The sequence below is a fragment of the Lates calcarifer genome, linkage group LG9 (assembly GCF_001640805.2).
Source record: "Lates calcarifer isolate ASB-BC8 linkage group LG9, TLL_Latcal_v3, whole genome shotgun sequence".
Taxonomy (NCBI): domain Eukaryota; kingdom Metazoa; phylum Chordata; class Actinopteri; family Centropomidae; genus Lates; species Lates calcarifer.
Genome location: NC_066841.1, coordinates 16,414,726 through 16,442,669, shown reverse-complemented (window position 1 = coordinate 16,442,669; position 27,944 = coordinate 16,414,726). Strand labels below are relative to the sequence as shown.

The 27,944-nt window shown below is 39.2% G+C and overlaps 2 protein-coding genes across 13 annotated transcripts in view; one reads left to right on the top strand and one right to left on the bottom strand.

Moving 5' to 3' along the window:
- The first annotated feature begins 23 nt into the window (after positions 1-23).
- Positions 24-27,573, top strand: ttll11 (tubulin tyrosine ligase-like family, member 11). Of its 4 annotated transcripts, none has more exons than XR_001962309.2 (11): positions 56-1,236; positions 5,404-5,503; positions 5,974-6,107; positions 8,299-8,589; positions 8,715-8,999; positions 9,910-10,005; positions 10,090-10,202; positions 16,438-16,680; positions 17,549-17,655; positions 19,693-20,265; positions 23,186-27,573. XR_001962309.2 is itself a non-coding variant. In XM_018689313.2 (10 exons), exons 1-10 carry the CDS (start codon positions 57-59, stop codon positions 20,004-20,006), a joined length of 1,821 nt encoding a protein of 606 aa, XP_018544829.1. In that variant the 5' UTR covers positions 24-56; the 3' UTR covers positions 20,007-21,417. The 4 variants fall into 4 exon arrangements, 2 of the variants coding, with proteins under 2 accessions (XP_018544829.1, XP_018543387.1); XR_001962343.2 differs by lacking the exon at positions 23,186-27,573 and adding an exon at positions 18,325-18,400 and having other exon boundaries at positions 19,693-19,801; XM_018689313.2 differs by lacking the exon at positions 23,186-27,573 and having other exon boundaries at positions 24-194; positions 19,693-21,417.
- Positions 23,741-27,944, bottom strand: part of dab2ipb (DAB2 interacting protein b) — a 124,931-nt gene continuing 120,727 nt past the window's right edge. For all 9 annotated transcript variants that reach the window (XM_051072963.1, XM_051072964.1, XM_051072967.1 and 6 more), the window contains one exon: positions 23,741-27,889. In XM_051072963.1, coding sequence (XP_050928920.1) covers positions 27,722-27,889 — 168 coding nt within the window. In that variant the 3' untranslated portion in view covers positions 23,741-27,721. The remainder of the gene's footprint in view (positions 27,890-27,944) is intronic.

Here is a 27,944-nt window from a genome sequence, read left to right as displayed (position 1 = left end):
TACGAGGAGCTCAAAAGGCAGCATCAGCTGGGTTCAAACCAGATGGAGGCTGGGCTATGGGTTGGTCTGCGTCCTCCTGCTGCTGCTGCACCTTAACAACACAGGGACGATACCAAACACACACAGAACCTACGACTGTGGGCGTCTTCACAACGCTGGTCACTGCTAGAAAAGTGCATAACGGTATCCGTAAGGTAAAGTCTGTCATGAGTTAAAGGGCAGTTTTGGCAGCAGCTCAGAACCATATGTTAGCTAAATGAAGTTTGACACGCTAACGTCAGGTTTAGCTATTTTCATGGAGCTAGCTTCAATGCTGGCTACAAGTGCTGCCTGCCACTAGCAGCTAGGTTAAGTCAACGCCAGCTGGTGAGAGCCGCTAGCCTTTTGAAGTTGTTCATTAAATTATTGCTTCCAGCCGGCTAACGGCGTTAGCTAGCGTTACATCTTTAGCCTGAGATGCCAACCGGTTTTTAGCAAGGTAACGTTTGCAGAGTGTGGGTGTCCCCACTCAGTCTGTTTAGGGAATGACAAGCTGAAGCAAGTGGCTTTCACTCATTAATTAGCCATTTCAGCTAGCAATGCGTACTACATTATTTCAGAATAACGTTAGCTCGCCGGCGTCGGATTACTGTACTCTGTGGTACAACTGTGCCCTGGCCAACGGCGTCACTCGTAGCATTTCGCATAATGAGTGATCATTATGTTAAGGTCAAGGTTCAACTCGAACAAATGAAATCATTCGGCGAAGATGCAGAGAAAGAGGGTGTGGATACTGAGGAGCAGCTGCCAGTGTCTTCACCTCCTGCCTCTGTTTCACCAGACCCTTCAAGCACTACTATAGCTGGCAGAGATGCATCCAACATCTCCATCACTTGTAAACATAGAGGTAAAAGTCGTACTAAGCAGGGGAAAGATGACAAGAACTCCTGTGGCAAAGACATCTCAGATCTGTCACTGCACGGGTCTGTAGTTTCTGCTCACGATGGGAAGAACTTGAATAGACTGGGGCATGAGCGGACACTTCACATCAGAGGAACTGGAAAGATACTGCAGGGCAAGTCAGAGACTAATGGGAACTATGTGACCATCCATGCATCCAAAAATGTTCAAGACATGCGCCGTGAGGATGGATTCAAACTTCCAAAGAAGAGAAGACCAGTGACAGTGGACACGTCAAAAGCCAAAACCTCACTGGAGGCACTGAAGTTAAGCATCAAGCAGCTAAAGTGGAAAGAGGTGTGCTATATGAGAACTTTTTTTCATTTTCTTTTTCAGGTTTATCTTGGAGAAATGCTTTTTTTCATCTACATCTGTGCAGGTTTCAGTCCTATGATATGCTAGTGCACTGGATTAATAACTAAGCACCAGTGCACATCTTGGTCTAGAGAGGATCCTTTGCTCCAGCTGCTCAGTGCATCAGTGTTTCAGTTAGATGACAAGCAGCTTAGTTGTGGGCAACAAGAATGCTTGCATGAAAACGTTTGTTTTATTGTTTTCTGATTATGCCCCATTGAGAACCATATGTTTGCAGTTTTTTCTTCTAGCTAAACACAACAGCAGGCACCTTCAGTAATGTAGTTTGTCCTCAGGGGGTTATAAATGGAGGCACTGACTGACTTCAGGAGGAGAGGTCACACAGGAGCAAAGGCTATTTAGATTGTATTTGTGCTTTGGAAGAACTAGAAGAAAAGGCTCTCAGTGCCCTTTTCAAAGATATCAATCTTCACAGCATTGCTACAACTTAAGATAATGTTTACTGGGCATTTAACAGTCAGTAAAAGACACTAGAATCTTAATTGCTCCCATTTGCTACTGTAATTTATGATAAAGACAGAGTTAGAATCAGTCTAGTAATAATTGCATTAGCCTTCCTCTCCTTAGAAAACCTATTCTAGGACATTAGACTAATTTGTGTGTTTTCTCTCTGCTGTTTGAAATAAGAAATTTTATCAGTGACTCTGACAAAATGTGAATCGCAATACTCAATTTTCAGAGGTTGGAACTTAAATTTGAGTCTGTAGGAGCGTGTGGAAGAAAGTTTTGCACACTTGATCTATTTATTTTATTCAAAAATAGCATTTGTGAAGACTGTGTTAAAATGTTAAAATTTTTATTAATCTATTTTTACGTAAACCGTGCTGCAGCACCATGTGCGCAGCGTTACAGCAGTTAGGTGATCATTTAAATGAATTTATGGACTTGTCATTAAATGACATGTACATACATTACTGCAGCTGACCAAACTGATCAGTCGTAAAATAGACAGGAGATTTGACAGTGATAAAGTTAGTACATGCATTTTCAGTAACATGGAATTGTTTCTACTTGGCTGAACATAATGTACTAATGAATCTGTCCAGTTATTAAAATAGAATGGATAACTATAATTGAGCATTAATTTAAATCCTATTTTTCACACTAAAATTGATCAGTGTGGTCACCCGGTCAGTACTGCTTTATATTTTATGAAACAAAATGCACTTTTACAAAATAAGTTGTGAATGGTGTCAGTTAACCTTCTAAACTCTGCCTTTCATTTTTTTCCACCACTACATATTCAGAGTATGATTTGTTTCCCTTTCCCACTGGATTTTTATTTCCAGTATCTCTACCAAAGTCTGTTTTGAATAAGATAGAAAACCTGGCACCCTGTTATTTAGATGACACGATAACCTTTAACACTCAGTTTGCCTTCCTCAAATGTGTAAGATTACAGAGGATGGCTGTGGATGAAAGTTATTCCAAATGAAAAGCAACAACTTTAAAAGATTTATGAGAGGGCTAATTGATCCAGTTCTCCTTACTCTGAACCACAAACACCACCTGCTCAGTTTGAATGTGGTGCAATTAATACCCTCTGTCAGCTATTATTAACATGGTCTCCATTATGCATGAGAAGTAAAGACAGGCAGCGCCATGGGACAGGTCAGGTAAAGACTCTACTTATCACTGATGACCACACAGTGTCACTTAAACCCATCCAGGTCTCGTATCAGAAACGGTAGACAGGAGGGCTATACATTACCTTGCTTTGTTTACACAGTCCACCCCCAGCAAAGTCAAGGGTGCTATAGATCCTGTGTCATTTTGAAAGTACCTGTTGACATCTTTAAAGGGGTTGAAACTCCAGTAGCCTTGCTCTGTTTGTTTTATCAGTTATGAAATGAACATTGATCGGTGAAAAATGCTGTAAATGAGTTGTAACATCGCTTACCAGCTGATAAGCTCTGAAACATGCAGTGCCAGATACAGATCATGATGTTTATTGACTGATGAGTTGTTCATTTGGTTTTAAGGACAGTTTACATCCATATTACTACGTCTCTACATCTGCAGTATTCTCTGGCCTGAGAGACAGCTCTTAACTGACTTTCAACATATGGCATTCCCTTAAACAGTGGAAATGATTAGCCTTAAGCTCATCTAATCCAATAGAGTTTTAGTCGTCTTTGAGGTAGAGAGAGTAAGGCACGCCTGAGGGTCTGATTGACAACTTCAGTAAATGAGGCTAATAACCATGCATTTAATCATGGGCTCAGTATTTTGATTAGAATCTAACAGACTAAGCTGACATTGTGAATTAGAGCAGATTCATTTTAAAAGACCTGTCACCTAGAGACTTTCCTGTGGCACCTTTGGAAAATAATAACCTGAATAACAGAAATTCTAAGTTCTGCTAACTGGAGACAATTAAATGTGACTTAAAATATCTGTCCTATGGCTGCTTTTTGCTATAGCAGCTAAGATACACTTCTTCATTGAGCAAAGTGTTTTCATTCATTCATTCATTCAAGTGATGAACCACATGTGAACAACATGAACGTGGACCTATGTCTTTCCATACACATTCAGGATGGCTATTTTTGGGCCCAATCCCTTAGAAACTACTTGTATTAATTTGACCTCATTCCCTGATGTGATTGGACAGTTATACACTGGCATCTCTCTGGTGGTATTTATAGCAGGGCTTGGCTCTCGAGTAGGGTTTCCCTGTTCTCACACGCTCTCATGCTAACTCATTAATGAGATGTAATTCTGTCATAGATCTATCTTGTAGCCGGACAGTGGGTCATGTCAGGGTAGAATTTAGCAGTGGTGACGATGCGCTGCTGACCTTCCAATACAACTTGATATAGAGTCATGATATTATAAAGTTAAATATAGACTCCATGACATAATTCTCCACAGCTCAGTGTTGATCTTTTGAAACTCAGATGTGAGAATTTCCAAGTTTTAATATATTAACCCAGAGTTGGGTGGAAATCAAGAAGTGCGCCATTAAAATAAATAATTAAAATCTGTTGCCGTAGACTGCCGAAGACTGCCCATGACGACTTAAAAAAAAAACACATACTGAGCAGTGAATTGTTTTGTCAGGTTACTTTCCTGTTACGGTGTACATAGATGAGTTAAATGACAAGCAGAATCAGAATTTTTAAAATGTCCTATTCACATATAAGCAGAAGACAGGGAACCTCCCAAATGTAGCAGGGTTAATATTTCCAATTAGTGGTATCACAGTTACTTAAGTTGGGTGATATACATACCAATATTTTATTATTTTGTTTTATTATAGGACTTTCCCTGTTGTGTTGAGACCAAAGTAAAAATGTTGATTCATGCAGTGTGTAAATAGAGCATCAACTCTGTTTGTTAAGAAGCTACTCCCTGAATGCAGATTTGACAGAAAACAGTCTTTTAAATAAGTAGAATGTTTCAGCTGATAAAAAGCTGTGCATTGATGCAGAGAAATGAGATTAGCAGTGTGCAGGAGAAATGCAACAGCTGAACCAGGTCTAACTACGGGTTCATGTACTAGAGAGGGGTCCAAACATAGCCAGCACTCTTTGGTTTTATTAAAAAAAAAAAAGTTACAATATGGTGTTTGTCTCTTCTTTGATATGAGAAAATTAAATCCAAATTGATAGGCTGAATGCCCAAATGTGGATATGTGAAAATTTTTATTGTTTTCACAGTATAAGTTCAGCATCCTGTCCTTTTAACTTTATTGTAACAACACATTTGATTCATAATATGTGGTTTGGAGTGTATGAGTGTGGGCAGGAGTAGAGGTGTAAAGGACAAAAGCTGTGCTTTGTGCCAGTAGGATTTCCTAGCTCTCTAAATCCTTTTATAGTATCACTTCCTCTCCTCTTTCCCAGCTCATCACAACACAACACGCACTACCTACCATCTTTAGGCAAGATTATCCTTCCACTCTGGGATCACCAGAAGGACAAGCACCCTACCAAAGCCCTGAATCATACGAACAGATTAAGCCCTCTTTGTCATGTACAGAAGCAGAAGAAATATGACTGTCTGAATCAAGTGTTCTTATCATTCTCTGTTTTTGCATATCATATTTTATTTCCTGTTTTCACTTTTCTGTGTATCTATCTTCAGTTTCCTCTGGGAAGACGAACGGCCTGTGATATCTACTGGCATGGTGTTTCCTTCCACGATAATGAAAATATTGTCTCAGGGCAGGTGAACAAGTTCCCAGGTATCCTCTCCTACAACTTTCTGTTCACATGAAGCACCCTACACTAATGCTTGTTGAACTGTGATTGGAGAGATGATGTGATTTCAGCTTGCAGTACTTCATGTGTACTCAGTATTCTGTAATCACAACAGGAGGGATTTAGTTAAAGCCTTACTGATCCTCAATAATCATTACTTTAGAGACTCTAGAGATTATTGTACTAGTAAGAACTGTACATCCAAATCTACATCACCCCGTGGTTTGTACTCACCCTCCATTATATCATCGTGTCATTTTAAGTCAGATCTCTATACAAAGTTGTGTCCGTCTGCCTTTTCAGCATGTAACTCTTTTTTAGTGTTGGGAAGTCCCTCTAAAGCCTCTGTCTGCTTACAATAAAACGAGCTGCATTCAAAGCAACTACAACATAAGAACATATTTTATGTCTACAATTTTCAAGTGCATTTTTAGATATATTTTGTGCATTGCAGGAATGATTGAAATGCTGAGGAAGATAAACCTGAGTCGGGCAGTACGGACTATGCAGGAGTTGTTCCCAGAGGAGTACGACTTCTATCCCCGTTCCTGGATCCTGCCTGAGGAGTATCAGCAGTTCTCCACGCAGGTATATTTGCATAACACAAAAATATTATGATACTGCATGTGATAACAGTGGAGTTTTTCTTTGGATCAACTGAAATGGATCATTGCATTTCTGCATTTCTCTGCAATATGTATGTTGCATAATGTTGCATTCATTGCATTTCACAAGAATAAGTTAGAGATAAGCTATGAACAAAGACAATTAGTAAAGTAGCCATTTAACATAGAATTTACAAGTATTAAATTAAACGAGCTGTCAAATTCCTTCAATTTAAATAGACCTTTTTCACAGCAGACATTTTTATTTGACACAGAAGCATAAACACAGATGTTATTAATAACGTTAACAATACTTACATGTCATTTAAATGCCCCAATAGGTCATGTCAGTGAGTCAGCATATATAACAGCGTGGCTTTTTACCTGGAACACCTCAACTGAATGCAGCCATCATTAATTTCATTAATTGCATGTGTGCTTTTCCTGCTATTACAAGTCTACAGGTCTGCTGTGAAGAGACAGTGTATTCCTTTTGTAGCCTATTTTAAGTGGCTAAAGCTAAAAACATAATTGCTTTCTTTTCCTTTTCAGAATCAGAAAAACGTTATTGTCCGTAGCAAGTACACACAAGTACTTGCAAAGTACTTGAAAAGCAAGCATGTAGCAAAAATATTCACAACACTAAAATAAAAATACATATGTATTTACGCATAGAGTTAAGAACAGTTTGGCTATTTAGCATGTTAATGGCAGTTGTTAGGAGTAATTTTTTGAAAATTTTGCTGAAGGGTTGTTATAGCGATAGTCATGTGTTATGGAGTGGGTGTAAATGGTCTTGTGTAATAAGGGGTGCTTTGGCTATCTGGGCGTACAGATCTGATACTGAGGCCTGGGTGGTGCCTGTTATTTTTCTTGCATGGTTGATGAGCTGAGAAACTTCTTATTTGTTTTTCTGTCTTTACATTAGCAAGTGATAACAGTTATGTCTTGTGAACTGAGATAAAGATTGCAAGATGACCTCCCCAGAATGGTGTTCTAAATAAAAATATACCAGTGACTCAGATTCAGGCCTGTGTATGGAAAGAAATGGACAGACAGTTCTGGAAAGTACTGTGTTACTGTGGTTCTTCCTCTCAGCACGCAGATACTGAAGTCATGGAGTAAATTGTGGTCTTTACAATTCCTTTGCTGAAGATTCTCATCATACTACACTGCAACAGTAGTGTTGTTAATAGTATGACCTGTTTAAATCTTGTTTCATGTGACTGCCTTCATTGCTCGCTTTGCCTGAGGGGAAAAGACAGAGTAACACATTTCTGCATACTACCTTTTATAGCAGTCTGGCACTCCTTAACACATGGTTGAATCTAGTGCACTTGTCCTATGAAGGAAATGAGTGAGTGTTTACAGAATGAACTGCTTCTCCCTTGTTGACTACAGTGAACAAGTATGTCACAGACAATTAACAAGGGTGACATTCAGCACATGCCATAAATATGGATATTATGTTTTTGTTGTTATCCAATGTTTGTCTCCATGTCATTTTGGCAGGTAGATTAAGATTTCTATCAGTTTTTAGCATTAAATTCAGGTCACATGTACAACATTCACATTTGTCATCATATCTAATCAGAGAAACTCAGTTTTTATTTATTTCAACATTAGATAATTTTCTCCACCACAACCAACTGATTTTGGCAGGTGGCAGTTAAATTTCACTTCCTGTTATCAGGAATGACATGAGTGAGCAGTTTACACTTTTGCCTGATGAATGATCTTAATTTGTGATATAATTACATTGGCAGATGTTCAATAGTAATAGTTCTGGTTGAAGGAAAATTTGTGTTGTAGTTATATATAATGTCCAGCAGAGGGCACCAGAATATCACTATTAAATCCAGCTTTGCTTTCAGCAGTCAAAATTGTTTCCCATTGAACACAGGCTTTTTTTCATTATGTGCAGTGTGACACTGTTTCAATAATTAGGTATTCAATCCAACATGACTATTACTTAAAAAGTATCCTTAAAACAGAAATATAAGGTTTGATTTTGATTTGCATGTGTCTTACATGCAAACATAGTGTCAGTTTGTCAGTCTGCAAAATGAAGATTCAGTAAATCTTTATTTGGATGTAGTACAGTAAGGGTTAAAACACTCTGTCATTAAGGTTTTTCTTAACTTCATCCTTCTCTCTCCCCACCTCCACTGTAGATTCGCATGGTGAAGGAGAACGATGCCACAGTGAATCCCACCTTCATTGTCAAGCCAGATGGGGGCTCCCAGGGCGATGGCATCTACCTCATCCGTGACCCCAGTGACCTAAAGCTCATGGCGGGTTCACAGGCCAAACAGGGTGTAGTCCAGGAGTATATCCAGAAGCCGTTACTCATTGACAAACTCAAGTTTGATATCCGCCTCTACGTGCTGATAAAGTCTCTGGAGCCATTGGAGATCTACATTGCCAAGGAAGGCTTGACACGTTTTTGCACCGAGCCCTACCAGGTATCCATAATGTTGCTAATGATGTTTTAAGCCGTTAATTAGCTTTGATGCCATGAGATGCATATTTATGTTTGTATTTGTATAACGTGCACAAAATTATGATCACTTTCCTTCTGATTGTGTAGGAGCCAAGCCAGAAGAATCTGAGCCATGTCTTCATGCACTTGACAAACTACTCCCTCAACGTCCACAGCGGCAACTTTGTCCACTCAGACAGCCAGAGCACAGGCAGCAAGCGCACTCTCTCCAGCGTGCTCTACAGGCTGGCAGCAAAAGGGGTAGACATCAAGAAGGTGTGGTCGGACATCATAGCTCTTGTCATCAAGACTGTCATTGCTGTGGTGCCTGAACTTAAAGTCTATTATCAGGCTGATATACCGCCTGGCAAACCAGGACCCACATGCTTCCAGGTGGGTAGTGGTCCTAACACTGTGTTAGGAGTATAATATATACAGTAGGGGTGTAAGCAGGTGTGAGGTACGGATGCATTATCTGGATATGCACATATAATGCACTGAACAGATATGAAAGACATTGTTTTTGCAGTAACATTTGCTCTCCCTCTTCACCTTTACCTTCACCTGTTATCTTATTGACACGGTTTACCACAAACATCCCACTTATCTCAGTCTAAATGTCCAAACATCATACACTGCTACAGTTAACGTAATTCTCTCATATCAAGGATAGATGTCCATAAATCTGTTAACAAATCATGTAAGAAGGTGCTCCTATTATCTTCAGATTAAGACATGTTGTCCATTGAGCATGAACAGGAAGTACTAGTAACCAAGGCATGGCTACTAGATAGACTTCATGATACAGATGTGCCAGAATATAAGGAAACTGACTTTTGGTTGTTAAAAAAACAAAAAACAAAAAACAGAGATATCCCACAATCTAAATTCAGTATTCAGAAGTTTGGTGGAATCCACTCTAAATACCTTTTAATCAATTTGCTGTTCACTGCAGGATCAAGGTAGACAGATGCTGCACAAGTATTTTACCTCATCAGTCTCATTTAGATTTTTTTCTTTGAAAGTTTGGGTTCAAGTACAAATTGTGGTTTTTTATTTGATTAAACTGGAAAATATATATTTGAAATATTGTGTTTTTTTTTTTTTTGGGTCTGCAGCCAGATTTATTTATAAGGCATATTAGGCAGTTTCCAACCACGTCTGATATAAAACATAGTACATATGTGTTTGTGACATAAACAGATGCAGATAGTAGCTTTGTGTCATGCCACTAATATACAGTGTAGTTTATTCTAATAATATATATACAAAGTATATAATTTAGGATTTGTTTGTGTCTCAGATATTAGGTTTTGACATCCTGCTGATGAAGAACCTGAAGCCAGTTTTACTAGAAGTCAACTCCAACCCCAGTATGAGAATAGAGCATGAACAGGAGGTAAAAGTGAATGATGTGAAAATCAAAGCATTCATGTTATTATTTTATTATTATTATTTTATTAGTATTATTTTATTTTTCCAGGTAGCACCAGGTGTTTTTGAATATGTTCCCAGTCCTGTGGATGAAGACGTCAAAGTGGGTGTAATCAGGGATACTCTGCGCCTTATGGACCCTGGCCACAAGAAACCTTCAACGTAAATACATTCTCTCACACACAAACATTAAACAGTAAACCCGTAGTTTGAAGTTGGAGTTCTTACACCCTCCACTCTTTGTCTGCTGGTCTTAAGAATCCACTCTTAAGGACATGATACCTTACTCTGCCCGTCCTTCCTCAGAGCCCAGCTCCGCACCACTCAACAGCTCTCCATAAGCCTGTTAAATGGAAAAATTAAATTCAGCTGAGCTGTGGTGGAAATTCACACATTACTGTACAAGTCTGGTGGCCCAATCTCTCTGGCTGACTGGCCCTGTGTGGTGCTTGGCAATAAATCTCATCTACCATTAGGGTTTGTGTTTTTTTTTTTTTTTTCTCTCTTCTCAATCTGTTTTTCTTCTGTGACAAGAGGATTTACTGTTTCTGTTCTATCATTATCTCCATTTCTTGCCTTTTTGTCTCTCTCTTGCTTTTTCTTTCCTTCCCTCATTTCTTATTTCTTTCTCGCCTCCTCCCCAGATTATCTTCAAATATTTTTTATATATATATATATATATAATCAAATATTTGATCTGCTTTGTCCTGCAAGTGAGAGGAATATCTTCTTGTGGATAATACACACTTAACTATTATATTCATGACCAGTAACATATTTATAAAATCTGTTTAATCCTTGTTTCTCCTGCTTTGCTGTATTTTCGTCTGGCTCGACTCACTAGAACCACGTCTTGTACTTGTCCATGGATGAATTAGACTACAGAATAACACCGTATACACATTTCAGTTTCTGTTCATTTCAACTAATTCCTATCTACATACTTTTAGAGACTCTAATCCTTTAATCTGACATCCCTCATACTTTTTGTGTTGACTTAAAACTTATGCCCCGAGTTAGTGGAGGTTGCTCAAAACCTTTATATCTGTGTCTGTACAATATACAGTTTTAGAGCTGAAATGATGAATGGATTAGTTGGTTGACAGTATAGTAAGCGATTTAAACTTGTCAAACATTCCCTGGTTTGACCCTCTCACTTCTGAGTATTTGCTGCTCATTTTTTGCCTCATGTGGTATTTGGTTTTTGGATGGTTTTTAAAGCTGTCACACTGAGCTTCAGGAAATTTGTGATAGGCTATTTTAAATAATCTATAATGAGAATAACTGTTAATTGCAGTAATACACAGCTTACGGCGCTTTAGAATATTGTGTTTTATAGATTTGTGCTATTTTTAACCAGTATAAATTTAAGGAGGTCATAGTTGTTGTACTGTCAGCTATTATATATTTGATCATATACAGTCATCTTTCAACTATTGACAACCAATTGTGTTGTAAATTATTTGGCTCATTTCATTTCATTTTGTGTATATAACTCCATTTAGACACACACTGACACTTTATCTTTAGATTTTAAGCCTCCTTAAGCCAATCAAATAGTGAAAGAATATTTATAAAATATCTCTGTGTGAGAGTATCTATAATCTGCGGTCATGTGGTGAAAAGAGGCGTGAGTTCAGACTGAGGTGATGTGCATCACGAAGAAACAAGTTCAGTGATTTTTAATATGATATAATTCAGTGCCTCCATAAAAATATAGCACTACTTATAGTGACACCGACAAGGACAGGGTTTATGATGTGAAGGAAGTTATAGTGACCAATAGTAATGATTTAAATTTCATGTGTCATATGTTTGTAGAAAGATACTACTTAACAGGGTGGGAGGGCTTGGAATAAGTTATAAGCCTTGTGGAGAGGGAAAAAATCCAGAGGAGAGACCAATAATAACAACAATTAGTTTTAAATGACAATAATGAGATGGACCAGAAGGCAGGTAATGGGGTGCAGGTGTATAGGGAGTGTGGTTAGAGATCTGGATCTCTGAGCAACTTAAGTAGACTGAAGCTAATGATTAGACAGTCAGTACTCAACTATTAAATAATTGTGTAATTGATTGGCAATAACTTAGCAGTAAACTGTCCTCTCCTAGAAACATAGTAAGGTCCAGACCAAAGGTGAAATCTAAGTCATTAGCAGTGCCTCCTAGTGCCCATATCACAAATAAAGACTGCAAGACTGAAGGCTCACACATCTCAGTAAGTTATGCATATATGATAAAATCAAATTTCAGTAATAATTCTATTCACCCAAACACAAAGATTTAGTATTCATGTCAGGTTGTGATTGCAGGGAAGTGTGCTGTCAGCTATGCAGATAGTGACTGAGTCTTGTGGTTAACGTGGGAGATATGCTAATTATGTCCCAACTAGCTAGTGCTAATGTTTATTAAATTAGCCATAAGATTGGATATGCTCCAGAAAAAAGTAATCATTACTGCAGCCAACGATACAGGCGCTAAATAGGAACTCATTAATCATTCACTTCCTCAGTTTGCTCTTTGTATATTTGCATGGGCACAAAGCCACATGCTGTGTACATACACTACCTATTTATTTGATGGGAAACACTCATTTTTACTACATTGAATGCTTTGTTGAGTTTTATCAATGTTAAAACAAGCTGTTTGTGTAGAAAGATGTGGCACTACATGTGGAAATGGACGCTGAAATCTCCAGCAACCATGTATCCACAATTCATGAAAGCATGTCTGAAAATTGGATCGCTGATCAAGGAGAGAAAGGTGGCTGATGAATGGGGGAAAAACAGAGGAGATGAGAATTGGGTAACAATTTTAGAACCAGACAGTCTTGTGATTGGCACTTTGATGCCACACTGTCACAGCTAAAATCTCAGGAACGTGGATTATAGCTTTTATTAAAACATCATTTAAGCTGCCATTCATGTGTATAGATTTAGATTCAGTGCAGATGTATTTTAATGGGGAATGAGGGACTGAGTTTTCCTTTTTTCTGTAAACTTTCAAAATCATTAACACAGCACAAACAAAATGTTCCCAATATGGTTACAGGAGGTTAAGTAATTTGTTTACTGCACAGATGGTCTACTAGTAAGTAAATACACCTCTGTTGTGGTCACTGACAGCTGTTCTGCAGTGGGATGGATGGGATTCAGTCATTCAGAACGCAGAGTTCAGACTAAATTCATCCCCGTATGAATTTCACTTGACAAAATTAAGTGAGAAAAAGATGAGAACTGACCAGGCACACAATACAAGGGCACAGCTGAGCTAAATAGTGCTGTTGCTATTTAAAGGAGACAGAGTGAATGCTTATATAAGAAAGAAAGTAAATATAAAATGGCAGAACAAAGGGAGAAAAAGTGGCATTATGGAGGAAAGGGAGAAGTGATAAATAAATAGGGAATAGGGAATTATGAAAAGGAGGGTGTGATGGTATCAGTGACTCTCAGACATGTACTTCTGGCACCCAGCTCATTAATCCTTTGTACAATGTCTCTGAGGGTGATTTATGAGCCCTTATAAGAGATGTGTGTGAATGTGGGTGAGAACAAAAAACTGATATTCATAGGCACACATACCTTAAAGTAGGGTACAAACGCATCCTTTGCATAAAAAGATAAAAGGTGGATTGAGTGCAGTCTAAAGTAACTAAGGATGAACCACATAAAGTTGAGACATTTTTCCATTCTTTTAATGAGGAAAGCTTTGAATAAAATGCTTGTAAGCCCCAGGTTAAGTTTTCTGATTCTTGTGGATGTCTGGGGTGAGAAAAGAGGGGATTTAAACCTGTGTGGCAGATTATTTCTTATGTGTATGTTCTGTATGACTCATGCTCTCAGAAAAGTTAAGTCAATAATTCAGATCTCTCAGATGGAGATAAGTGTAGAGACTCATAGATTTCTTTTCAATGACATGTCTGGTAGCTTTTAGGATTTCAGACAGTGTGCAGTAGCTCTGAAGAGTTACTCACCAGAAGACCAGAATAGCTTTTATGCAGGTTAATGACAGCTGAATTAGGCATAGTCCTCCTCACGCACACTCGACTAACATTTGGCACCAGGCCTCTGAATGTCTTTTTAATAACCTGCCGTTCTTCACCTTTTTACCCTCTTGCTTCGCCTCCATCATTTTCTTCTCTCCCTCTGCTGGGAATGTTTGTAGACATTCCCTTCACTATCTGTCTGGCTGTCAGCTTCTGTCAAAGATGTGTCCGTTTTTAGCCGAGCCTATCCTGTCTAAATAGATGTGGGTGGTGTCCTTCTGGCTGCTGAGGGATGATTGATTCTATTAAACATTCAGCAGTGCTCTCTTGGTGCCATTCACACTACTTACTAATTCATGAAGAATGAAACTGCCTCATAAAAGCCAGCAGTGCTGTATCCCCTTGACGTGAAAGTACCTTGTGCATTTCTCTTTGTTGCTTTTGTATCTTCATACACATGTGTTGACCATGGGAGTTATCCTTTAAGGCCCTGTTCACCCACACAGGTGTTTTTCACTTATTGAGGTTGATGAGACCTCTGCTCAGGCCTCTGTGATGGGAATTTTTTAAGGTCAGTAATACTAATAAGAATGATAAAAGTGTAATCATTACAAGTGCAGCAAAGCTAACAGGAGAGTGAGGGAGATGTCAGGCAAGCACAGTGTGTACTCTCCCACACAGTCCTGGAGGTAAAAACTCACAGAGCGCCTGGCCTCCCATTCATTTTCTATGAGAATTACCAAATCCTCCAGGAGAAACACAACAGCCAGTGGCGAGAGATGGGCAGGTAGTGCAGAGGGCAAAGTTCAAATAAATGAATTGTGACCTGAAAAAGGGGCACAATTTTGGCATAGTAAACGATCACTAATCTGACACCCATTCAGGGCTTCAGTTAATTATTATTTTTCTAATTGGTTAATCAGTAAATTATTAATTGGTTGATTGTTTGGTCAAAAACAAATGTCAAAAAATAGTAAAAACTTTCCAATAGTATGGTGACATATTAAAATGTCAAAAGATATTCAGATTCATATAAAAAAGAAGATAGCTAGCAGCTAATATGTATGTTAACAATGCAAGTTTTAGTCCTTGACAATACACACAGTTCCTTCCTAAACTGGATGTTCAGAAGGAAACTCCTCAAGTTACCTCTATTTTTTTATCAATCCATGGATTCATTTCTAATATTACGAAAACATGTTCATCTTTTTGCAGCTCTTCCTTCTGTTGTCTGTCTTCTGACTGTAGCTATTATGCCAAAATTGCCCCAGAGCACAGCATTTTTCCTGAGGCTTGGTGTGCACAACCTTAAAACATAAGGTCATAGGTACCCTGTGGAATATTAATTCTAACAAATAAAAAAAGCCAAAAACCCACTTTTGTTTACTTTCAGTGTTCTCACCAGAGCAAGCATGCTGAATGCACTTTATCTTCTTTTTTATCTTTATCTCTTTTTTTGGAGTATCAGGAAACCATGTCATTATTTGCATGAACGTCCCATGTCCTTCTGCCTCCCGACCACCTTTGTGGCACAAGAGACTGATGGATTGAATCTATGGTTGATTTACTTCTTTTGGCCAAATTAAGTAATTAATTGAAGTGCTTTTATGCTTTTTTCTACCTCATTCAGGGCATCAAACATGATGTCTTTAAAAGCACAATTTGTCCACCATCAGTCACTTGGGTGGATTTGGCAAAATGGGTCTTAATGCAAACGCAGACTTTCATCGACTAATACTCTACACAGATTTAAACAACTGCAGAGATGCAGTGTGGATTTTCAAGAGGCATCACGTGTGTGTCCAGTACTTTATGAGTCATGGTCCAACAAAAGTCCTCTTCATTTCAGGGCTTTGTTTTACTTAATTAAGTATCCACACCTGGTGAGAGGCATCAGCATTCTCTTCTTAAGAATTCAAAACTGATTTTCAAATGCTGAAGCTCTATCATGTAGCTGTATCTTGCAACTGATGCAGGTAAATGTTGTGGATGTAAGCACTGACAGCAAAAAGGCTTTGCAGAGGCTGCGGGATGAGGGAGTGAAAAGAGTTATTTGGCCTTCATACAACATTATTCTTCCCTTTTCCCCTGCCAAGCCCGGCTGTAAGTGCAGACTCAAGTGAAAAGCTTGGTGCATTTATCTACCTCAGGTGTTTGGCTATCTGTAACTCAGCTGACAAAAGCTCTCTGGGTTGGCCTTATGGTCTTGTGCTTCAGCTGTGTAGGGCCTGAAGGCCATTACTCAGCCCTGTACAGCACAAAAAGTAGCACATGTAGTGCCTTACTTGTAGTCTCATGGTTAAATGCCCGGTCATCTTGCTAATACAGAAAAGAAATGCCTGTGTTTGGAAAATAATGCAGTAAAATTTACAATAACCTGTTTTTTCCTTTCCTGTTATTCTACAACAAAAGTTCCCAACCAAGGGCTGCTGGGTTCGAACACAGAGAAGAGATTCCCATGGAGGCAGAGACACAGGAGAGGAGCCCAGATGAGGGGGCTCTGCCCTCGCTGTGTCTGAAGCAGGTCTACCCCAAGTACACCAAACAGTTCAACTACCTGCGGCTGGTGGAGCGAATTGCAGCTCTGTTCATACGCTTCCTCGGGGTCAAGGGCAACATGCGTCTGGGCCCCACTGCCTTCCGAACCTTCATCAGGTACAAATTTAATTTATTTCACTGGATCCCCACTGGCCTCTACCTTCACAGCTGCTAAACTTACATAAAATGTTAATACAATTGTGAAAGCAAGGCCCAAAAGAAAAAAAAAGATAAAGAAGCAGCTGCTCAGCACAAACTATCAATATGAATACATTGTTCATGTTACCTTGTGTTATATAAGCTATAAAAATGATGTAAGAACTTGTTGATTCTATAATACTATTTAATAACTTCTACAGAGGCCATGTACAGAACTAGTTTATCCACATGAGTTTGACCGTTAGCTAGTGGCTAAATCTGGTGCAATAGGCCTTTTCTCTTTGTGTGAGATTAATGTTTTTGTTTTATATGGTCCCTGACAAATAAATGTAATAAATTAAACTAAACTAAACCAGGAAAGATGCCGGTCAAGTCTAACTGCTGTGGGGAATATTTATCTTGTTCTGTTTCTACTTTTCATTGATTTATATTTAGGTTTAAAATAATGTTATTTTTATTGAATTGATATTTCAAGTAGAGATGAAAATCTTAAAGTCCAACTAAAATCAAACTGCATTTTTGTCTGTTACAGCATACATTTCATACTATTGCAGTCAGTACAACAGCTCTGCCATGAATTCTTCCCTAGAAAGTTTCCATTGTCCAGTTTTTGTTGACTTTGTTGGAAATGTGGAATTGAATTCCATTATATGTTTATCACTGAGATCATAGTTAAAAGTGGTGGTGTACGTGATTACATTATAAACAGAGGGGTTTCTATTTTTTGTCCTTCCCGTTTACATACAGAGGCAGTCACAGAGCGTGCACTGTTAATGTCAGTCAGACTGTAAACACGTGGACAGTCAGATTTCCTACTTGTTTTTAGGACCTGTAAACTGAGCAACAGTAACTTCACCATGGCTTCAGTGGACATCCTCTACATAGACATTACACGTCGCTGGTCAGGAACAACGCCTGATTCTAGAGAAGCAGGTAACACACACACACACACACACAAACAAAAACATGTATACGCACTAAAACAAAAACCCTCACGAAGAAACAACATGTAGAGGACAGAGAGCTGGGTATCCTTGAGACTTGGAGCAAATAATGTGCTTGGAGATAATTGCTTGTCATTTTTGTCAGTTTCCCTCTGACACTGTGCTCCCATAATTGAAATGAGCTGAGATCACAATGTGACAGGGAAGAGACTATCAGACATGAATTATTCAGACATTGCACCTTGCGAAGAATGTTTGTGAGGTGGAGCGGATGGATGGAGATCACATGGACCAGGATGGAAGGGCCTGTACAGGCGAGATTATGGGCTGAATTTAGAATGAGCTCATACACATTCGGGGAGAGACTGAAGTCAGGGTCTGTTATTTCTGTGGATGTGCATTGGAGGATTTGGTGAGGACCAGGAAGAGGCATAAAACTTGTATTTACAAATTATTAAATGTTTTTTCTTGGTTTAAAAAGGACATATGAAGGAATTAATTGTTAATGAATGTAAATGTTTTCTTGTGCCAGACGGTCCTCGTGAAATAATTCCACAGCAGATGACATACAAACTTTCACCATTTTAGTCCAGTGTAAATCAGCTTTTTTCACTCCACAGTTCCTCGGTTTTTCTGCTCATTTGTCCTTCTCCTCTAGGTGGAGAATAACACAGGCTGCAGTAGAAAATATTAAAGCAACCTCTGGGTGAAAATTCAGCTCCTGCTCAGCTCACGTAATTAATTTCTTAACAATGTATTGTTTTCTTGTTCATTCTCTGACCCTCAGTCAGTCTGACCTTGGCTCTCAAGGCAAAAATCTGAAAAATGATCAAATTAAAATGATAAAATTTTCACACTGGCATCTTTAACCTTTTATAAGAGTTCAGTGGTTTAATGAGCAGAGAAGAAAGATCTCGCTGGCCTCCTTCTCTTCGAGGCAAAAACATACAGTTAAGATTAATATAAACCAATATGTTAATGTTTTATCATACTTTGATTATACAGCATCCCAAATGTGTCTGAAGGGAACTTGATTTTGAATTTACATTTCAGGAGAGACTGAAACTCTACTGTTTACAGGCACAGACCTACAGACAAACTTATTATAGATATATAGTTTTTAAGTAGTTGATTGAAAAGGTCATATTCAGTCAGTCATCTGTGACATACTTGAGAAAGTCATTTATAGAAGCTGAGAAATCCCTGTAAAAATCTTGCTGACATTTTTAAATTTTTTTGGTGATTTCAACGAAAATAATATCATTCTTACATCTGTCCATTAAATATAAGCGTACAACCACCAATTAGCTTAGCACGGTCATTGGAAATAGGGAACAGCTAGCCCAGCTCTGTCCCAAGGTAATAAAATCTGTCTACCAGCACCTCTAAAGCTCAGTAATTAACATATGATATTTCATTTTCATTAATCTGTAAAAATGACAGGCTTTCTTTGCTTGGAGCAGCAACTTCCTCGAGCCTCTGGTCATTGGTTTCCTTGCAGCTGCCCAGAGGCAAAAAATAGTCCTGAACATAACCGTTTGTTAAACAGGGAATTGTTGTTAACATCATATAGTGTGTTAATTAATGAGCTGTAGAGGTGCTGGTAGGCAGATTTTGCATTTGCTGGACTGAGCCAGGACACCTGTCTCACCCCATTTTCAGTGTTTATGTTGAGCCAGGCTAACGACAGCTTCACATTTAGCTTACAGACGTCAGAATGATGTTGGTCCTCTCATCTAACTCTGACAGATTGGGAAACATGCTGGTTTGCTGACTGTCAAACTATTCCTTTCAACTGCCATGACTTCTGTTTGGACTCATATAATTTATCACCTAGCAGCAGTATGGAAATCCAAGAAATCCAGTGGTGTCTGTCACTGCAGAGTTGCAGTTGAAGTTTTGGAGAGATCCCACATTTTTACTTGAGCATAATTCCCCTGTCACTCTGTGTCCTTGTTCTACTCCTGTTCTTCTCTTCTTCCTGTATATTTCTGTGTCCTCACCTCAGCTGCACTTTGTTTTTCAGGGATGGGACTGCAAGCATTTGTGGAAGCCTTTTTCTTCCTGGCAGGTCGCAGGTTCAAATCCCTGGTGCTGAAGGAGCAGGTAGTGTCACTGCTGGAGCTGTGCGAGGCTCAGCTCGAGTCCCAGTCAGGCGTGGAAGACAGACGCTCGCTGAGCTGCAGCAGGGCGCTGCCACGAGCCGTCAAGACTCAGACGCTGGGCCTCACCAACCCGCAGCTCGGCTCTCCTGCTCCACTGCGACGGGCGGCCAGCCAGGACTATCGGCTGCATCAAAAACTCAAGCCTCGCACACTCAGGGCCAATGTGGAGAACTGATGAGAGAGGGCTCCAAACTAGTCATCCAACTCCCAAACACTGCCTTTAGCCTTCTCCACAGGAGCAGGGAAATTAGGTGTCCATCTCCCCCTCAGCTGCTCCTGCAAGGGTGGGATGATGGGAGCTGAGAGAGGGACTAGCTTGACCCCCCGCTGGCTAACTTACAGGAGGACTGCTCTCAGCCTGATTGCTTTTTCTTCAGAGGAGGAGGATGTCTGCAGGGGGTTTGGAGTGGAGATAGAACAAGGGATATGAGGAGGTTGGTGCATTTCTTTCTCCCCTCCTGGTGTGATCATATATGAACACTGTGGTCCAGTCAGGAGGAGGATATGGCTGCTTTTGATATCCTTACTGATTCTACAGGGCAGCTATTTGCTTCCCTTCACCTTTGTCTGGCAACACATAACACAGAAACAAACTTTCTTTTCAGGGATAATATCAAATGCTTCACTTTAATAGATTGACACACATCACACATAAATAGGTGTAAGGGAGTGACCTTAGTATGTGTATTATATTCTTGAATTTGCACAAAAATTCTAATTCTTCTATTATATTTGCACAGAAGTGGATGTGACGGTGACTGAGCAATTTGTGTGGGCATATTGTGTATGTTTGAGCGTGTGTGTATGTACTGTACTGTATTTATTTGTGTTTAGCTCAATGGTGAAAGCCTATTTACAGTCGGTGGCTCAGCTGTGCGTCCCAACTCCATGAGCCCATTAGTGATGAGTTAAGTGAATAAGTATTCAAAGGGAAAAGGCCGAGCCTCCAGTAATGCTCTTTCAGTTCTGCAGCTATTCCAGTCAGGCAGCCCCAGACCTTCAGAGAACATGTTCTTAGGATGAAGTCTTTGTAGCCACACAACTGCCATGGAGAGTTAAGAATTTCAGAGGTAACTGCAGAGCACAAAATTTCACAATTTAGACAGATGCATTGTGTTCTAAATGTGATTCATATAGCTTTTGTAATTAAACCTTATCCAACATGTGATGTGGCCGTCAGTAACACGCAGCCACTGGTGGATGCCAACCAGAGAGGTTGCGGTCATCCCAGATTATTTAAACTACAGTTACTCACTGAGCATTCATTTTTGAATTGTAAGTATTTTTCTTCAAGTTTGTTTCTAAGATTATTAAATTCATTTGTCACATGCAGACCAAGGATTAAGTGTGATGTGTTACACAGAGGAACACTGACACTTACTAAACACCTGCAGTGTGGGCAGCTGTTTAACTCATACAGTGAACTTCACATGTAAAAGATTTCTGCTATAGATACTGTATGACTGACATATTTACTGCAGTATGATAATATTAAGTAGATTTATAAGGTTATTAACAGTGATCAATCATATGAATGAAATGTATTGATAAGACTGCAAAAAATTAAATTTGTTTTGCTCTTTAAACTGAGGATGTGAGTGTTGATGTGGCCACTGCTGCTCTGATACTGACCAGATATTAAAAAAAAAACAAAACAAAACAAACTTTTGACTTGGGTTCTTAAAACTGTAATACAAAGAATTAATTTTTTAAAAACCAGTCATATGGATGATACAAATATGTTTGAGCAAATCATAGAAAGCATTGATGTGCGTGTTACTGAAAATATACTGTACAAACCATTATTTACAGTCCATCGCTGCTGTCCTACCTCAGGGTGGTTTCCCCTATGGGCTCATTAAGGGGCACCATTTGTTACATCAGTAGGGGATGATATGTAATATAATGGCAGCACTGTTGGCAGTTTGTGCTATTTACAATCATCAACAAGACTGATAGATGAGTCTGAAATAGCTCGTTTTTTAACACGTTTTAAGACCTTAGATATGTTTCACAGAACAACCATCTGCCAATTTTTCCTCGACCTTCTGTCGCAGAGGCTGCCAACGTCCAGTTAATGCTGTGGCTCTACTGTCTTTAGTCTTCATGTTTTTTTTTCTTTTTGCCCAGTGGTCCAACAGCTGAGGCTGAGCTCAGGTGTCTTTTACGGGCCAAAAAAAAATATTTTACCTTCCATCGAAATTTTGTGCTTTTATCTGATATATATTCAGACACACTGTCTTGTTCTTGACCTTATTCTCTGCTGCTAATGAAAGTACAGGGTGTAAATACAAAATATAAAAGATGGTGTTTATTTAATTTTCATTTAATATATATTTACTGAGGTATTAATGTATGAGCAGTAAACTAACAGCGTTAATCATTATCCTGTAACTGTAGCACATGTAAGGAGGAGTCGCACAGTCACAAATCTGACAAAGTAATATCTATTGCACAACCATATCTGGCTACAGTTTGCCAACAACAGCTAATGTCAGCCAACAAAAGCTACTGGTCATTCCAGACCAAACAAGGCTGTAGCTAGAAGACCCCTGTGTGTATTGAACTGAGCCAGAGTGTTTTATTGTGTATGGAGTTTCATTTGTTAGAAGAGTATATTGTGTTAATTTCAAATGGTCATAGTTTCACTTTAATGCTGTAATTTGTAAAGATGGAACTAAGCTTAACTACTACTATATAGTGCATTGCCAACCTGGCAAAGTAGGCAGCTATGGAGCAACCTAAGCCCCAAAAGCCACAGTTTACTGTTTTGCATATCTTCAGTTATTTTAATGATCATATTTATTCTTTACATTAACTTGTAACTAAATTGTACCTGTCAAATAATGTAGTGTAAAAAATAGTATCAAATTAAAATGCTCATACTATAGTTAACAATGTAAGTATTTGGTTGCATTTCACTGTTAGTATGTTGAGAAAGGTGTAATAAGTTAAACCTGTGCAATTTTTCATCTTTCATACGATCCCTGTCCTTATTTTTTCAACCTCATAGACTTTCTCGAGCCAAAGTAGTTTTGGTTCAGCTTTTAAGAGATGGGTTTATTTCTGTAAAATGATTGCTTATGCATAAAATAGATATCCAAAGCACACAACACTTACTTCTTTGGCCTTTTCCTTTGGAGATGTTTTGAAGTGGAATTAAAGTATGTACTCCTTGGCTGTTGCTCTGAGCTTGGCAGGAAATTGTCTCGCCATCAACAAGTGGCTTAATATGTGGCTGTTTTTTCTTGCCTTTGATACTTTGGAGCCACGGGTGGGAGAGTATTGGAGAGTGATAAAGACTACTAGCTTGTTTTATTAGCCTGATGTCCTAAATGCATGTCTTTGCCCCAGGGAGCCTGTTCCACTTGGCCAAAGAAACAAGTGAGCTGCACAGGGAGCAATTAAACCGCACAGGAGCTTTCTGATGAGGACCTGCTGGTAATGAGGTCCACTTTCCCCATTCGATCACATAAGGTAAAAGAATGCAGTCATAACATTTAAGATTTTCATACTGTTTTTCTCTTGCTTTATACAGCTATTTGATAGAGACATTTGGTACAAACTCCCCTCCGTTTTTGTTGGTAAGGCTGTTTCAGGCTTTCTCCTACCCACTGTGGGGAATAACAATCAGGCAGTATGTAGGTCAGGCTCGCTGAGAAGTAGGCACTGCTCAAACCAGTCTTTCACATCCCTCCATCATACCCTCCACTCTGCCTTTGGACCCCAAGTCTGAGCATATGTTCTCTCTAGCTGCTTGTCATCTATCTAGGCCTGCTTGAGTATTTAATGAACATGTGATTCATCTCTCATGCACTCAAATTAAGCTTCATTTACATTTCATAATAACAAAGCTTCCCAGAGAACAATGCAAGCAGGGCGATGAGAGACAGACACAAGGGGACGAGATTTTAAAATAGCTAAATAAAACTTTAATAGGTCTAGTTGCGAATGTACATAAATTGCACAGCCACATTTTGTCAACACAAATTCCTCTGTACATTATTGTTTTGTCACTGTCGTCAAAGGAAGCAGAATCCAGCAAATACTTTATACTTTCAACATACTTACAAAAGTATTTTCTACAAGATAATAGAAAACATACAACATCTTTTACTTTATTTATAGCTTTATATTTTGATTGAGCATTAGTTGGACTGGCTGAACTGTGTGAAGCGTGAGCTCGTGGTTTTCAGACTGATAAAACAGAACTGAGGTGGGAATGTGGATGGGATAAATGAACTGAGAGCTGAAGAGTCAAATTAGAAACCAAACATCAGGGTGCGTCTCCTACTTAGTGTAGAAGTACTGATGTAGCATAAATGACTTACAGTATTGTACACTGCAGTTTAAAGCAAGGCTATGTATCTTTCTGTACCACCACCACCACCGCTAAATGCTAAACTCCTGCTACACTAAACCATACTACTGTTTTGTCTAAATGCTAAACCATAGTTTTCTGCTGAACAGTAGTTTAGCATTTAGATAAAATATTAAGCTATTGTAACAGTAGCAAAAGTGAGGAAGCGCCATTAAGTCAGTGAAATCAATGTACCTCATAAAAAAAAAAAACTAAAATTTGGAAACATCAGGCAACTTTAATCATCAAGCTACTTGTTATAATTGACCAAGTGATGTTAGCATCAAGGAACTTTAGCATAGAAATTTTCAACTGTTTAGCTAGTGAACATGCTAAACAAAAAAACAGCAGTTTAGCATTTAGCTAAACATTTCGCTACAGTGCTAAGCTACTGTAAAAACAGCACATCTTGAGTGTCATGGCAGAGTTGTACTAGAACAGTAATTTAGCATTAGGCTAGGCAGTAGTTTAGCATTTAGCTACAGTGCTAAGCTACTGTAACAGAGAAGACTCATAAGTAATGTTCCTTATACAGCAAAATGTAACAAATTTTTTCTAGCTTTACCTGACTTAAACCAGCAAATACTTGTCATAACAGTCAGTAACGAATAAGCCTGTAATGTTAGCACCAAATTTACAAATGTCTGGCTAATGTAAATGCTAAACACCACTTTAGCATTTAGCTACAATGCTAGCTACTGTGACAATAGCATGTGGAGAGAAGTCAGTGGACTGAATCAATCTGCCTTATACAGCAAAAATTGCCCAAAATTTGCTAACCTTAGCCACCCATAGCTAGTGCATATCGGACAAATAAAGCTGTAACCTCATTTACTTTTACACATTCATGTATTATACGTATTATTACATGTTCTCGCTTTAATTTCTGCAATTGTACAATACTGTTTTAAGACTGGATCCCTGTAAGATATTAGGAGGAGAAAAGTCCCATATGTTGTTTTTTTGCTACCAGAGGATTCTTTAGTCTGAGGCTATTTTTAAAATTAATTTAAATATGAAAAAGCTGTAAATAGTTCTGTTTATCAGGTACAACGATTTGTGATTGAGCGATACCAAAAATCCCTTTCTTCAGTTTTGAACTTTGCCACGTTTTTTTAAACACCTGAAACAGGTGTTATGCTAAAAAAAAAAAAGCTAATTATAAACACCAACCACTGAACGTAAAAGTGCATAGAGCTAGACTGATGAGAAATACAGGATTGTGCTTGTGGATCTCATCGAGACTGGACTCAGCTTGGCCTGAAACCAACTAGACATTCTCCGTGACTTCCCAGGAGCTGAACTCCTACGTTATCAGTTTTTTGGCTAGCGATATAACACTCTAAACACATAAACAATAGCTTTAACAGGGAGAACACTGAAAGGTTAATTTAATCATATAGTTCTACCCAATGAGGACAGATGACCGACTGAGCTATTTTGTATTTACAATATCCATAATGGTACAGCAGAGTTTGAGCACAAGATACATTTACAAAAAGCTCTGTTAACATTAGGTAAAAATAGTGTGAGCATTTTATTTACACTTTCCCAGGCTGTCCAGCCTCTTGATACACTCAGTTATATCTTATGTTCACTATATATGTCTGCACCAAGCCATTCATCATCATTACCACCATCATCACCACCTTCCAATTGGCAACTAAAGAAAACAAAAGGTGATACTGACGCTACCATTGGCTCTAGAGCAAGGATGAAGCATGCAGAGCCTCACACTTGATGTATATATTCTGTTACAGGTAAGAAAAATGGATACAAAAATATACAAAATACAGATGCTGAGATGGGATGGCGCAATGACAGGAGAGATTCGAGGGACTGAACCCCACGTTAAGACCAACTGTGAGTCAGCATCTTCACATTCAGAAGAATGGGGGATGGAAGAGGGTGGAGGTGAGTAAGAAAAAGAGAGAAGAGAAGAAAAGAGGCGAGAGATGATGCCACTAGGATTAATAGAGTCACAGTTTGGATGCAGCATACTTCATTACCACTGACAAACAAAGCAGTTAAGAGAGAAAATGTTGTAACTAAGGAGGCCATTGTAACAATGGCTCACCAGTCCAGTGTATAGTATGAGTTAGTGTGTCTAAACACGTCTCTCAATAGCTCTTGTGCTACTAGAGAAAGAAGACCACAACCCAAATCAAAATCTGGGTTTAACTGATCTGTGTCTTTAAGAGCAGTGATGAGCACCGGTTGAAGAACCAACCACTTGATTGAGCCAAGTTGTGCAAGCGAAGCCAGAGCTGAGACTACTGTACAGACATTTCTCTCGAATGTAGTGCATACTGTATGTAAAGGGTTAAGCATCACGGATATCTGAAGGATGACTGAGGGCGACGGTGCTCATCACTGCTCGCCGTGGTCTCCTCCTCCAGGGCTCTAAAGCAAGCTACACACTACAGTCTTTCATCGTAGAGAAGAAAAATAAAACTAGATCTCACTCCTAAATAAAGGGCTGCTTTTATATTTGAGATTATCAAATATAGGTTTATGTGTGTATAATCTATAGAAGAAAAAAGAAATGCATACATCTATATTAAATTTCATTAATATAGTATCACATAGAATTCATTTACTTTAGTGTTCATAATACATTTAAGTGTGTACAATTTACTTTTTGTATCCTTTACAAATCCACAGTATAAGTTGTGCCTTTTTTTTGCAGAAATAGGGGGAGCTGTGGGATAAAGTTGAGGTGTGTTCCTTACTTAAGGCGTTTCATGTACCAATAGCTTTTCACAAAGTGCACTACATGGGGGTGGGGGGGTGGTTGGGGGGTTGGGGGACGCAAGGTCAGCGGGACACTCAGGAACACACCCAAGGAGTGAGAGGGGGGAAATAAAGATTGTTTTAGACTAAAAATATCTATTTTAGCTCCTATTTGGTTCTTTATAAACAGTGACTTTAAAATAAAGCACTCTTAAGAAAACTAAAGTGATAATCCTCAATGCGTGTTATTGTTTATAAGTGCGTCCACTTTGTTCATCAAGAGGGAGTAGAATAAAGACAGAGCGGAGGAGAGGAGGGTTGTTAGGGCGACCGTGTCTAGCGGTCATCACTGTGTGTGGTTATATAGTGGTTCGTCCCAGGCATAGGCAGGGTTTGAATTGTCCCAGCGACTGCACACATCCACTGGCAAAGTGTCTGACTGATGGACAGCGTTGAGTTTTGTATGTACAAGCTTCTGCCTCCGCCTCCACTGGCCGTCCTCGCCCTCGTAACGAAGGCCGTCTGGTGATCTTGTTTTTCTTGGGTGACCCGTCCATCATGCTGCAGTCCCGCCTTTTCTGGCTGGGCCCCCTCAGAGCGATGTCCTTACTCCGACACTGTGTCCAAAAAGTGGAAATGTCCTCTAAAAGTACTGTCTGCTTTTAAAAACACACACGCACACCCTCGCGGCCCTTCAAAACAGTCATGCATCCATGCATGCACGTAGACGTCCTCTCACTGAATAACTGTACACTCGCAGGCGCTCGACACTCGCTCGGGGGCAGATGCCAGTCTGTCTAGCAGTTGCTGCTGTTCCTGAACTCTCCGTTCTCAGTTATCTGCAGTTTGGTGGGGTTGGTGGGGGAGATGCCGTTGCGGGTCTGCATGCTGTAACGCTCCTTCAGCTGGGTCAGAGCGCTCATCAGACGAGCATTGGCTGCATCCAGAGATGCTATGCGCTTCTCCTGCACACATGAACACATGAATATAGTTAACAACAACAAAAAAAGTTATATATTT